Here is a 13,590-nt window from a genome sequence, read left to right as displayed (position 1 = left end):
ACTGTGCCCGGCCACTTTCTGCTTATTTTTAACATTGCTTTTCCTCTAAGCTGCCTACCTGCCCTTCGAATAAGAAGAGCCCCCTTTATGGGCAACTCAGTCTGTGCCAGGGAGACTTCTGCCCCTGGGTTTGGGGTCATTATCTTTCCCAAGTGGTCCTCTGGTGTTTAATGGCTGCAGTAGGGGTGCTGTGGAGCCACACGGGCTCTGCCTGGCAGAGGCTGGACTGGGCTCCCTTTTCCCCTAGAGAAGCAAGTTGATGGAAAGACCTCTCTGCTGGATAAGTGTGTGCAGCCTGCCTCAGGGGAATTCCACTTGTTCTTGCCTCTGCCTGGGAAAGCCAGGTTCCCTCTTGTTGGAGGTGGGGCTGGGGCTGGATGTAGCATAGGCAGAAAAGGCCTTGGGGTGCTGCTTGGTGCATGCTGAGCCCTGTGTCCCTGCCCTGGGGAGTGTGGGGTCCTGCCCGCTTTCTTCCTCACATACCCCTGGACTCCAGGCCTGGCCTTTAAGGGCGTGTGCTTATGCATGTTTATGGGCAGGTCTCAGCCCAGTGCATGTGCCTGGGAGTCATGATCCTTCCAGGTGGTGTGCAGGCTTCCCTGATGGAACCTCTAGTAGGTTTCCTGAGTGTGTGTGCTTGGCTTTGGCCACCCCTGAGCAGTGCCCCTAATCTGTTCCCTGACCTTTTGATTTCTTAGAACTTCAAGTTCTCTGCGCATATGGCTTCTTTCTGGGTGTTTGAGTTTTGCTGTGTTCTAGAGCTCCCTGATGTGCTGCTGTGATGTTGGGGGCCACCAGATTCTGTGTGAGCACAAGCAGGTTCTTCACCTCCCTCCTTGTCTCCCTGCTTTTCTTATCTGATCATCCTTACACTGCCCCCAGTCCCCGCACTCTTGTTCATCCTGTGCCTGTTGCTTTAGGAGCCAGCTCAGGTATCCTAGAAACAAGGAGAGAAACAAAACTCAGAAAATTCTCTGAGGCCCAGAGGCGAATATCAAACGAAAACAAAGTTTTCTGAAAGGAAATGGAACAGCACGAGAAAGGAGGGTGGGCAGTGTGTCAGGGAGAGGTGGGTAGGAGCTCCAGGCTGAGCATGGAGCCTGTCCTAGTGGCTCCGACATCCCTTTTGTTGTTTCCCCATGGGAAGGCCCCTACCAGAGGATGTCGACAGCCCCTTTGAGAGACTTAGTTGAGCTGAACACCATTAATTGAGTTGGGCCTTTTCCCCAGCCGGCTTAGTGGAGATGGATGTTCGAGCCCAGAACAGCCCCTGGGCACCTGTTCCCTGTGCCTAGTCCTGAGAGTGGGTTTCTCCTGGCTCCCATGCCAGAGTGGCCTGGGTGAGTGTCCTGCGCACAGCTGCTCCTCTCCCGTTGGGGTGGGAAGTGTCCTAGTGAGGTAAGAGGGTGTATCTGGCAGCTGAGAAGAGATCTCTTGGTTGATTTGAGTGGGGAGGAAAAGAGGGAACCCCTGCTCTCCTGAGGAGGCCCTCCATTTACTCAGCCCATGTTAGAATTGATGCTGAGATCCTCAGCTTGGAAACATTGCACTGGGTGTGACGGAATCCTCCTCCTGAACTGTGTTCTCGTGGCACCTGAGCTGAAGGAACACAGAGCTGCCTTCTTACTCTCTGTAGGGAATTCGCCAGGGACAGTGGAGAGACCCGTGGACCTGAGAGAAGCAAAGGCTGGGACTTGGTGCCCAGGATCACGCAGTGTGTTAGCAGACAGGCCTGTGACCTTAGTGTTCTGCTCTTTCCACCTCAGCGCTGCCCTTGAGCATCAAGGAGTCCTAAATGCCTGAGGTACAGGAGAACCATCCTCTCCCCAGGGCCCTGGTTCACACTCTGCTACACAGGAGGTTCTTGGCAGCCGGGGCTTTGAGATCTTGCAGCTAGTGACTTGAAGATGTATTCACTCATTTACACACAATTACTGAGGGCCTATCTTCTAGGCCCTGGGAACTTAACAGTAAGTAAAACAGACCAAAAATACCATCCTCACAGAACTGGCAGTCTGGTGTGTGAACATGGATCCCCACCCCCAGTGTAAGTTGTAAGCATGATTACAAGTTGATGTGTTCTTTGGAAACAGTATAAGCAGTAGCAGTGACAGGGGTAGGGTTGTAATGATAAATAGGGCTGGAGGGCGACATTTGAGCGAGGCCAGAAGCCCCTTTGGTATGCTTCTGTGAGTCACTCTCAGATTTTACCTGGTCTGAAAGAAAACAATTCAAAGGCCCAGGGTCCCTGGTTGATCTTGTGTGTGCTGCTCCCTGTCTATACTGCCCCGTGCATAGCTCATCCCATCTGGGGGATGGAGAGTGGTAGAAGGTGGATCCTGAGGGAATCCTGGGCTCTGTGGTAGCAGCAGGCCTGGACCTGTGTAGGGAAGGGGGATGTTGAAGGCTTGGCCCTTCCTGGGCAATGGGCCCAGCACCTGGCGCCAGTACTTCACAGCATGACTCCCCCAGGCTGAGGCCTTACACCCTCCCCGTGAGAGTGAGCAGCCGCCGCCCTGCACCCTCGGGTGCTGAGTTGCGGGACTTAGCTGGTTGGGCCAACCCAGCCCTTGGCATGTGGTGGATCCCAGCCAGCACTGCAGCAAGGGCTCACCCTGCTGGGCAGGGTCAGGGGATGTGGAGGGAAAGATTGATACAAACCGTGCCCCGCGCTTCTCTCCCCGGCTGACCTAGGAGCTTGCTCAGAATTCACCAAGAAGGCTGAGAGGGCTCCTTGGTGCTTTTGAGAACAGGTTGGGAGGGCGTCAACAAGCCAAGCACACAGGGAGCCCTGGCCATGCTGCTGTCACTTCAGCATCTGTGTTATCGTCCCTGCATGTGGAGCTGTGACCGTGGTTGCATGCTCTCTTTCTTTCTCTTGTTGGATGGCTTCCAAATATCAATAATTAGAAACAAAAATAGTTGCTTAAGGGACGACCTCTGGTGTTTCCTTTTCTTGCTTAGCTCTTCCATGGCACACCTGAGAATTTCTTAGGCTATACTGGGAGCAGGGGGATGTTAGAGGAGGGAGAGATTGCCTCATTGCCATTGCCACTAGCCAGTTATCCTTCTATCTACGTAGTGTTCCTACATACACACACACACACCATTCACCCTTCTCCTTCCACCATGGAGCTAAACATAGAAGAAGGAGGAAACAGGATATTGTGTCCCAGGAAGACTGAGTTTGTATGCAGTGACTTGGAAAGTGTTTTAAGCAGTCTGATGCACTACCCTTTAAAGGCTGAAATGCTGTTTTGGGATGAGAATTAAGGGAAAACTCATAAGCTTGCAAATAGAGCCCACTTTTTCTGGATTTGGGATATGGTTGGCTGGATTATGCATTGAGTCAATTCAATTAGATCAACTCTCAGCTGAAGACTTAGCTTTCTGATGAGCCCTAGCTTTCTGATGAGCCCTATCTGATGAGTTCCTGTGTAACTCATCAGAAAGCTAGGGAACCTGTTCCCATTTAGACTAGAGCCTTTGCTGGAGAGAGGAGCCTGCAGAGGGCCTCAGGTCAGCACAGACTGCAAGAAGGTTCAGAAAACGTTGGTTAACCACTGAAAACTTTCTGGGCTCTGAATTCATGATGGTGGCAGGCCTGGGGCTATTACTTTTCATATACTGCATAAAGTATTAAAACCTAAATGTCTAAATCTGGCTGGGCACAGTGGCTCACGCCTGTAATCCAACACTTTCGGAGGCCAAGGTGGGTGGATCACCTGAGGTCAGGAGTTTGAGACCAGTATGGTGAAATCACATCTCTACTAAAAATACAAAAAAATTAGCCAAGCTTGCTGATGGGTGCCTGTAATCCCAGCTACTCGGGAGGCTGAGACAGGAGAATTGCTTGAACCCGGGAGGTGGAGGTTGCAGTGAGCCGAGATCACACCACCGCACTCCAGCCTGAGCGACAAGAGCAAAACTCCATCTCAAAAAAAAAGAAAAAAAATCTAAATATGTGGACTTTGAACTCTGTTATAATTTTCTTTCTCTTTCTTTCTTACTTTCTTTCTTTCTTTCTTTCTTTCTTTCTTTCTTTCTTTCTTTCTTTCTTTCTTTCTCTTTCTGTCTGTCTGTCTGTCTTTCTTTCCTTCCTTCCTTCTTTCTTTTCTTTTCTTTTCTTTTCTTTTTTCCTTTCTTTCTTTCTTTCGTCTTCCTTTCTTCCTTTCTTTCAACGGAGTCTCTCTGTCCCCCAGGCTGGAGTGCAGTGGTGTGATCTCGGCTCACTGCAAGCTCCGCCTCCTGGGTTCCCGCCATTCTCCTGCCTCAGCCTCCTGAGTAGCTGGGACTACAGGCGCCTGCCACCACGCCCAGCTAATTTTTTGTATTTTAGTAGAGACGGGGTTTCACCGTGTTAGCCAGGATGGTCTCGATCTCCTGACCTCGTGATCCACCTGCCTCGGCCTCCCAAAGTGCTGGGATTACAGGCGTGAGCCACCGTGCCTGGCTCTGTTATAATTTTCATGTGCCTGCTCAAGAGCGATGGGGTGCAGAGTTTCCAAAGCCATCTTGCTTTTGTCATACTTTTTTTTTTTTTTTTTTTTGAGACAGAGTCTAGTTCTTGTCTCCCAGGCTGGAGTGCAATGGCATGATCTCAACTCACTGCAACCTTCACCTCCCAGGTTCAAGCAATTCTCCTGCCTCAGCCTCCCAAGTAGCTGGGATTACAGGCACCTGCCGCCACACTTGGCTTATTTTTGTATTTTTAGTAGAGATGGGGCTTCACCATGTTGGCCAGCCTGGTCTTGAACTCCTGACCTCAGGTGATCTGCCTGTCTCAGCCTCCCAAAGTGCTGGGATTATAGGCATGAGCCACTGTGCCCGGCCTGTTATAATTTTTAAAACCCTCCTGACTGTGACATTCTAGAAGGGGAAGCAGGAGACTAGAAGGTGGTATAAAAAGAGAAAGGAGTTCAAGACTAGCCTGGGCAACATGGCAAAACCCCATCTCTACAAAAAAATACAAAAATTAACTGGGTGTGGTGGCATGTGCCTGTTATCCCAGCTTCTTGGGAGGCTGAGGTGGGAGGACTGCTTGCCCAGGAGGTCGAGGCTGCAGGGAGCTGTGATGGTGCCATGGTGCCACTGCACTCCAGCCTGGGTGACAGAGCAAGATCCTGCCTCCAAAAAGAAAAAAAAGGAAAGAAAGAAAGGAAGGAAGGGCTAAGCAGGGTGGCATGAGCCTGTAATCCCAACTACTTGGGAGGATGAGGCAGCAGGATTACTTGAGTCCAGGAGTTCAAGACCAGCTTGGGCAACATAGTGAGACCTTGTCTCAAAAAAACGGAAAAAGGAAACAGGAACAAGGAAAGAGTAGGAAATGGAGAAAGAAGGAGAAAAAAAAAACAACAGGAAGAGTTGAGGGGTTAGAGGAGAAAATGATGTGACTCAAGAATTCCACAGCTGTTGGTCAGCCTGGCAGTTCTGGGCATATCTGGTCACATCGGAGGTCCCAGTGTCCCCAAATTTGCATATCGAAGTGGTTTATTGAGCCCAAGATGCTTAGCACTCACTAGCAACTTGCACCTACCTCCCTTCAAGCTTCCAGCCAGTAGTGGCATTCAGATACGGGGGCTGCAGTGGGGTCCCACTAGGGAAAGTTAGGTCTGGGGGTAGTAGCTGTCTGCTCTTTCTCTCCTCCCTGCCTTTCCTATTCGCAGCCTCCAGGCTTGCTCTTGTTTGCTAGTTCCAGTGTTAACGAAGAGTTGAGGCAGAAGGGGCAACGGGCCAGGGCCTGCTGACAGCCAAGAAGCCTAAAGAGAAGCTGCCTGGCTATTGGCCTTTGGCTTCTTGCCCCCGATTCCTACTACCCAGCTTCCGTCTCCAGAGCTGCCTCTGGAAAGGCAGGACCTGATTCCAGCCAGCAGCCTTGCTGCCTGGCGGGAGAGGTTGCCCCCGCCTTCTCTGTGAGCCAGGCAGAGTCCCTGATTGTCTGCTTCTGGCAGTTGGGGGGCTCTTCTTAGGTTTCTTGGGGCCAGGGATTCTCAGGGTGGGGCTTGGGACCTCCGTGGCACTGTAGGGCTTTCCCAGGCCTTCTCAGGCTCTATCCCTCTACCCCATCTTACTGAGCCTTTCTGCTGTGTGGCCCCTGCCTGGCCTCCCACTTCCTTCCTCATTCAACACATGCAGGGTGTGGGAGGCCAGCTCTTGCCAAGTACACACGTGGGTGCACATGTGAGAGACCTTATATCTTCAGGCACACATGCTTGATACACGTGTGACCCCAAGCCTGTGAACGGGCTGTGCACCTGAGGCCTGCTTTGTCCAAATCACATTTCTTCTCCCCTCCTACACCCCTTCCTGGGGTATATGGAAGGGCTGCGGAATGGCCTGTGTCCCTGCCAGCCCTTTGTGGGTATGGCCAGAGATAGAGCTGGTATTTAGGGGCTTGGTTGGGGGGACAGGCTTCCAGGGAGTCCTTATTACTCTCATGGGGCTACAGAGATAGGCCCTCTTGGGTGGGGAAAAGGAGAAAGAACAGGTTGCCAGGAGAAAGCAGTGGAGGCTGGGCAAGGTGGCTCATGCTTGTAATCCCAGCACTTTGGGAGGCAGATCACTTGAGCTCAAGAGTTTGAGACCAGCCTGGGCAACGTGGCAAGATCCTGTGTCTACAAAAAAAAAAAACAAAAAACAAAAAACAAAGATTAGCTGGCATGGTGGCACATGCTTGTGGTTCCAGCTACTAGGGAGGTAAGGTGGGAGGATTGCTTGAGCCTGGGAAGTTGAGGCTGCACTGAGCCATGTTTGCACCACTGCACTCCTGCTGGGGTGACAGAGTGAGACCCTGTCTCAAAAAAAAAAAAAAAAAAAAAGCAGTGGAGCCCTTCTGCTGTCTCTACCTAGCTCTCTCTGCTGGGTGACTGGAGTCCTGGGTGGCCTGGAGGGCTCCTGGGGAGCTGTGGTTTGGTGCTGAGCCTGTTGTCTGCTCATCCCCGCAGGTGTGTGGTTGTGTTGTTCAATCCCCGGAAACACAAACAGCACCACATCCTCAACAGTTCCAGGTAAATGGGCCGGGTCCTCAGGATGCCTCTTCCTTCTGGGAGCTATGAGAAGGGCACTATCTGGAGTTTCTATGGCTCTGGGGGCTGGGACCTGGTTGGAGCCTAAGGCCAGATGCGGAAGTGCCACATGTGCCATTGGTGTCTGCTGGTCTCACCTTTTGAGATGCTGGGAGGGGGCTAGGCTTAGGCCAAGATGCCAGTGCCCCTCTGAGCCTGCCCCATCTCTTGCAGGAAAACCATCACTGCCCTTGCCTTCTCCCCTGATGGCAAGTACTTGGTCACCGGAGAGGTGAGTGAAGAAGAGGGCTGGCAGTACTGTAAAGAGGGCAGGTGTCCTGGCCTCAGCAGAGAGCTGCGGTCCTAGGCCTGCTCTCACTTTGGCTTCTGAAACAGACACCAAATCCTGGTTTTCCCTATACCTTAAAACAGTGGTTCTCAAGCTTTAGTGTACATCAGAATCACTTGGAGGGCTTATGAAAGCACACATCGCTAGGCTGGTCCTCAGAGTTTCTGCTTCTGTAGGTCTGGGATGGGGCTCCGAAATGTGCATTTGTAAGAAATTCCCAGATAGTGCTGATGCTGCTGGTCAGGGAAGCGTGCCTTGGAAACCACTGCCTTAACTATTCCTTACCCTCGGGGGCCCCCTGCTGGGCTCAGGAGGAACGCCTCTGTCCCGGCGGCACAGTCTTACTAGGGGCAGAAATAGACCTGAGTGGTAGTGGCTCTCAATGCCGGCTGCCCATCAGAACCATTCAGGGAGCTTTGAACAACCAGAAGTACAGACGGGCACCCAGAGACGCTGACTAAACTCTGGGGCCACTTTCTCCCTGATAATCATTGTTGCCCTCAGATCTTTACCGTATTTCCTCTGTACCCTGCCCTGACTTTTGGCCGGGAGAATGATGGTATCCAGTGACTGAGGAGGCGAGGGCCCCACTCTGGAAGACAAACGGGGGCTGTATGCCTGTGGAGAACTCAAGAACTCACTTCCAGTTCTTGCCTCCCTGCAGAGTGGGCACATGCCCGCCGTGCGGGTTTGGGACGTGGCAGAGCGCAGCCAGGTGGCCGAGCTGCAGGAGCACAAGTATGGTGTGGCTTGTGTGGCCTTCTCTCCTAGCGCCAAGTACATTGTCTCTGTGGGCTACCAGCATGACATGATCGTCAACGTGTGGGCCTGGAAGGTGAGTGGCTGGGTGGGATGGCCTGGCAGCCTCACAGGGGTCAAGTGTCAGCTGGGGAGGCAAGAGACTGCTGACCTGCACGGTTCCACTCCACCCCACTGAACCATTCTCATTCTAGAAACTTATTTGAAGCAGAAAAGAGCAACCGTGTGGCCAAGCATGTTGGTAGAAGGAGCTAACTTTATGCCTTCAAGGACTTCTGCAGGAAATGAATCTTTTCAGCTCCTCTAGAAAGGGATTATTTCCCCACCCCTCTTTTTCTGGCCAGTAAATTCTGGAAAGAAATGCTTTTTCAAGTACAAATTCTAATTCTCCTCCATTCTCTGAGTCACTGTCTTCTTAGCTCCAAGAGACAGGGCCTTGATTCTTCCTTTGGCATCCCCTCTAGAAAAACATTGTGGTGGCCTCCAACAAGGTGTCCAGTCGGGTGACAGCAGTGTCCTTCTCTGAGGATTGCAGCTACTTTGTCACTGCAGGCAACCGGCACATCAAATTCTGGTATCTCGATGACAGCAAGACCTCAAAGGTGAGGTGCTGAAGCTGGGAGTAGCCACCAAGTCCCCGGCCAGGGCCTGCCCAGCCCACCCCGGGAGACTCTGCCCGACCTGGGCCTCTCTCTGCATTCCTAGCAGTCATGCAGAAGTTTTGGATGAGCCAGATGCTGTCTGGGCTGAGGAGTAGGCCCAAAGAGCAAGGGGGTGCTGGAGGCGTCCCCTGTCCTCTCTTAGGGCCTGGTTTCCAGGGACAGGCTCTGGGGTGGATGGGGGGTAACAGTGGTGTACCTCCACAGGTGAATGCCACTGTGCCCCTGCTGGGCCGCTCAGGGCTGCTGGGAGAGCTGCGGAACAACCTATTCACTGATGTGGCCTGTGGCAGAGGGAAGAAGGCGGATAGCACCTTCTGCATCACGTCCTCGGGGCTGCTGTGCGAGTTCAGTGATCGAAGGCTTTTGGACAAGTGGGTGGAGCTGAGGGTAAGTACCTCCGTCCCCAGGGGTAGGGTCTGCCCATGTCTCAGCTCAGGGGAGAACTAGTGCCCAGGGCTTCAGACTAGGGGCTGGGCCCTCATGCATACAGGAGATCCCAGGAGAATGAAGCTTGGGGGAGCTAGAGCTTGGCCCAGTTCCAGCCCTTGGTGATCTATATAACTACCTCCTCTCTGCTCTTTCTGTCTCTCTTTCCCCTGCTTTCCTCTTCTGCTCAGAACACAGACAGCTTCACAGTAAGTGGTGCCTGCACCCTCCTCTCTTTCTCATGCTGTTTCTTTCTCTTCACTGGGCTTTTCCTACTGGATCCTCTGGTGCCTAGAAGAATCCTCGATTCCTATCCCCTGGCTGGACAGGGCTGAAGGGCTCAGAATAGAGCAGCTGGGCAGCTTTTCCCTTGCCCCTGCCTTGGGCGGTCCCTCCTCTTGGCAGGTGGCTGTTGATGGGCGGGGAGGAGAGAAGACTGAGTGGGCAGGTGGCCTTGCTGAGCTGAGCCACTCTGCCCACAGACCACAGTGGCCCACTGCATCTCTGTGAGCCAAGACTACATCTTCTGTGGCTGTGCTGATGGCACCGTGCGCCTTTTCAACCCCTCTAACCTGCACTTCCTTAGCACCTTGCCCCGACCCCATGCTCTGGGGACAGACATTGCCAGCATCACTGAGGCCAGGTGAGCTACGTGGGCCCCCCTTCCTCCATTCGTAGCCTTACCCCTGCCCAGTCTTTGTCAGTGCCTCAGGGAGCAGGCGAAGAGTGTATTGATGCCCCAGAGATTACTGAGAACACCTCTTTAAACAGAAGAATTTGGGTTTATTGGTACTTGTTGCAACCAAGGAGACCCCACCCTGTGGAGAACTGTGGAGAGTCTCAGTAAGTGGGTGTTAGAAGGGGCATATGGGATTTGGGCTTGCGTTGGGTGATTTTAGGAGTAGTTCAAGGGATTGAAGTATTCTGGTTGGATGCTGTCAGGAACTAGGGGCAATTCTGCAGTGGCACATCTTGTTAATTTATCTAAGAGGTGAAGGAAAGGTATGGGGCTAAAGCTGTATTTGGTCAAGGAGCCGCCAGCAGTCATGTAGATGGGAAAGGCGGTGTTCGGTCATTGTCGTGGTTTGTGTGGTGATCTTGTTTTTATCTGTGCACAGAGCAGTCTTGGTTTTGTTTTGCCCCATCACAGCCATAGAATTACCTTGTCTAACGTTGGTGTTCTGTGAAACTGTGTTCATCCAAACACCATGGCCCAGCAGCTAGCGCCGGGTCAGGTTCCTGCTGATGGCTAGTAGGGGCTCCTTTCTTCTCTCAAGCAACTACTTCCAAACCTGCAGGTCTGGGGAGGGCTCCTCACGCACTGCTCCTTCCATTGTGGATTGGCTTCTCTTTTCAATCCCTTCAGTCTCACTAGTGTGCCCTGTCCTCTCCCTACAGTCGCCTCTTCTCTGGAGTGGCCAATGCCAGGTATCCAGACACCATTGCCTTGACCTTTGATCCTACTAATCAGTGGCTGTCTTGTGTGTACAACGATCATAGCATTTATGTTTGGGATGTGAGGGACCCCAAGAAAGTGGGCAAGGTGTACTCGGCTCTGTATCATTCTTCCTGCGTCTGGAGTGTGGAGGTATGTGGGCTGACTAGCTGGCTGGAGACTGGCCAGGTTGGCTGGGATACCATTTTGAGGACAGAAAGTAGGGATCCCCAAGAATAATCTTAGATTCCTGCTGCCTCCCTGTTTTTCCAGTGAATTCCCTGGGATAGATCCTGGGGACTGAATTTGAATGTTACAGGCTTCCCCAGTGTGCCCCATCCTTAGTTTTGCCTCAGTGATCTTGAACAAGTTATTCAATTTGACCAAGTCTCAGTTTCCTCAACTATAAAATGGTGTACTTGCTTTACCTAATTGTTCTAAGAATACAATGAAATAATGTAAGTGGGAGGCACAGAAGAGTGCCTGATATATGGTGGGTGCTTCCCCTTGGTCATAATGAAGAGTATATACTAGTTATGTATGGCCTGTGACTGGCACTGGACTAAGTCCTGGCCACCATTCCCTCTTTCGTCCCATTCCCTCTCATCTCCTTGGGTAGGCAGAGGACTGCTCCCGAATGGAGGTCTGATTGTGTTCCCTCGGCCCCTTCAGGTCTACCCCGAGGTGAAGGACAGTAACCAGGCCTGCCTGCCCCCCAGTTCCTTCATTACCTGCTCCTCAGACAACACCATCCGCCTTTGGAACACAGAGAGCTCCGGGGTGCATGGCTCTACCCTCCACCGAAACATCCTCAGCAGTGTGAGCCCTGAGGCCATGGGGCCCCGCTTCACCCTCAGTGCCCCCCTCCCCACAGCTTTTGCACCTTGTTATTGGGAACGGGTCCCTAGGCCTTGGCTTTCCAGCCTTCATTTGGCTGTGCTCTGTGGTCCAAGGGTTTATTTTGCCCAGCTGTCTTGCCCCTTACAGCTGTACTGGTCAGGCCTGCCTCATCTACCTCTTCTAACCTGTTCCACTAGGACCTCATTAAAATCATCTATGTGGATGGGAACACCCAGGCCCTGCTGGACACAGACCTGCCTGGAGGAGACAAAGCGGATGCATCCCTGATGGATCCCCGCGTGGGCATCCGCTCGGTGTGTGTCAGCCCCAATGGACAGCATCTAGCATCAGGGGACCGTATGGGCACACTTAGGTAATGCCAGGCCCTGGGTGGGTACTGACTGCCGCTCGTGGTGCAGAGTTGGGTATTTAGAACTTTAGGGAGGGTTGGGCCCAAAAAGGTTGGGCAACAAGATACTTATTTACAAGGGAAAGGTAATAACTTTACAATGAGTAAACCTAGCAGAAATCATCTTCCCCAAGTGGTCAGGCCTAACATCCTCATATCAACATCATGATGCCCGTAATAGGATGTCCTAGGAAGGATGTGACATTGTTTCTGTGGTATTCTTACCAAAAATGCATAAACTCAATGTAGACATGAGAAAACATCCAACAAACTCAAATTGAGGCACATACCACAGAGTAACTGATCATACTCTTCAAAAGCATCAAGATCATGAAAAGTAAAGAAAGACTGGAGAACGGTTGCAGACCACAGAAGTCTAAGGAGAAGTAACTAAATGCAATTTTGACTCTGGATAGGATCTGGAGTCAAGAAAAAGGACATAGCGGGAAAACTGGGGAAATTTGAGTAAGTTTTCTAATTAATAGTATTGTACCAACATGAATTTCCTAGTTTTGATAACTGCACTATTGTTATGTAAGATGTTAACATTAGGGAAAGCTGGGTAAAGGAAATATGGAAGCGCTCTGTTCTTTCAGCTACTTTTCTCTAAGCCTAAAAGTTCACAAAAAGGAAAAAGGTAGGAGGAGAAAATGTAGAAGGGGGCGTGAGTCCTTCTTCCTGCGGCCTGGCCATCGCCTCTTCCCACCTCCCCTCATCTTTGCAGGGTGCACGAACTTCAGTCCCTGAGTGAAATGCTGAAGGTGGAGGCCCATGACTCTGAGATTCTGTGCCTGGAGTATTCTAAGCCAGACACAGGTCAGGAGAATGCCCGGAATGGCACAGGGCTCTTGCAGTCCTGCCGATGCCACTTATATTTGTCCTGGCTCTTGGATGTGGGGTCGGTAATCTTTGGATCATTGGTGTCTTTGCTGGTTTAGAGGAGGACAGTTCTGTCCTTGCTGTGGTTCACATGGCTTGGGGATATGGGGCTCAGTTCCCTTGGGGCTCTTTGCCAGGCCCAGATAAGGGCTGTCCAGGGCACTCATGGGCTGATGGAGTTCTTCCATCCCCAGGTCTGAAACTGCTAGCATCGGCAAGCCGGGACCGGCTGATCCACGTGCTGGATGCCGGGCGGGAGTACAGCCTACAGCAGACACTGGACGAACACTCATCCTCCATCACTGCTGTCAAGTTTGCAGGTGCAGGCAGGGTGAATGAGACACATCCTGCCACACTCACCCCTGCTGCCATCTGCTTCCCATCTCCATGAGAAGGGTCTGCCAGTCGTTGGGGAGTGTTGGACAGCAGCTGGGAGGCCTGGAACTGGTTGGGAAGATAGGTGGAACAGAGACTCTCACTGCAGGGACTTGAGCCAACCAGGTTGGACTGAGGATAGGGAGAAAGGAAAACCTGAGTTTCCAGGTTTAATTTAGTTGGTTTTCCCTGGCATGTAGAGTAGCTTGATGGGGGATCTCACGGAGGGAAGGTGGGAGACAGGCTGCTCCCATGTGTGAGAACAGTGGGAACAGCTGGGCCTCCCTCCTTCATAGCCAGCGATGGGCAAGTTCGCATGATCAGCTGTGGAGCAGACAAGAGCATCTACTTCCGCACTGCGCAGAAGGTGAGGGCACTGGGCTTTCCTGAGAGGGGCGGGGCAGGGCAGGGTCTGCCATTCCCTGCCTAAGGTTACAAGAGGTGAAGGGAGG

At 52.1% G+C, this 13,590-nt stretch overlaps 1 protein-coding gene across 10 annotated transcripts in view; it reads left to right on the top strand.

Moving 5' to 3' along the window:
- The window catches only part of MAPKBP1 (mitogen-activated protein kinase binding protein 1), a 53,085-nt gene that overhangs the window by 28,813 nt on the left and 10,682 nt on the right, over positions 1–13,590 (top strand). For 7 of the 10 annotated variants that reach the window (XM_017895438.1, XM_017895434.1, XM_017895442.1 and 4 more), the window contains 13 exons: positions 6,945–7,007; positions 7,239–7,296; positions 8,018–8,188; positions 8,577–8,714; positions 8,979–9,161; positions 9,392–9,409; positions 9,683–9,843; positions 10,599–10,788; positions 11,308–11,454; positions 11,673–11,848; positions 12,609–12,700; positions 12,958–13,083; positions 13,435–13,505. In XM_017895438.1, coding sequence (XP_017750927.1) covers positions 6,945–7,007; positions 7,239–7,296; positions 8,018–8,188; positions 8,577–8,714; positions 8,979–9,161; positions 9,392–9,409; positions 9,683–9,843; positions 10,599–10,788; positions 11,308–11,454; positions 11,673–11,848; positions 12,609–12,700; positions 12,958–13,083; positions 13,435–13,505 — 1,594 coding nt within the window. The remainder of the gene's footprint in view (positions 1–6,944; positions 7,008–7,238; positions 7,297–8,017; positions 8,189–8,576; positions 8,715–8,978; positions 9,162–9,391; positions 9,410–9,682; positions 9,844–10,598; positions 10,789–11,307; positions 11,455–11,672; positions 11,849–12,608; positions 12,701–12,957; positions 13,084–13,434; positions 13,506–13,590) is intronic. The other 3 variants (XM_017895439.1, XM_017895443.1, XM_017895435.1) reach the window with 1 other exon arrangement.

Source organism: Rhinopithecus bieti, unplaced genomic scaffold (assembly GCF_001698545.2).
Source record: "Rhinopithecus bieti isolate Rb0 unplaced genomic scaffold, ASM169854v2 scaffold_26426, whole genome shotgun sequence".
Lineage (NCBI taxonomy): Eukaryota > Metazoa > Chordata > Mammalia > Primates > Cercopithecidae > Rhinopithecus > Rhinopithecus bieti.
Note: the sequence above shows the minus strand (reverse complement) of the source record. Positions and strands in the feature narration are given on the sequence as shown.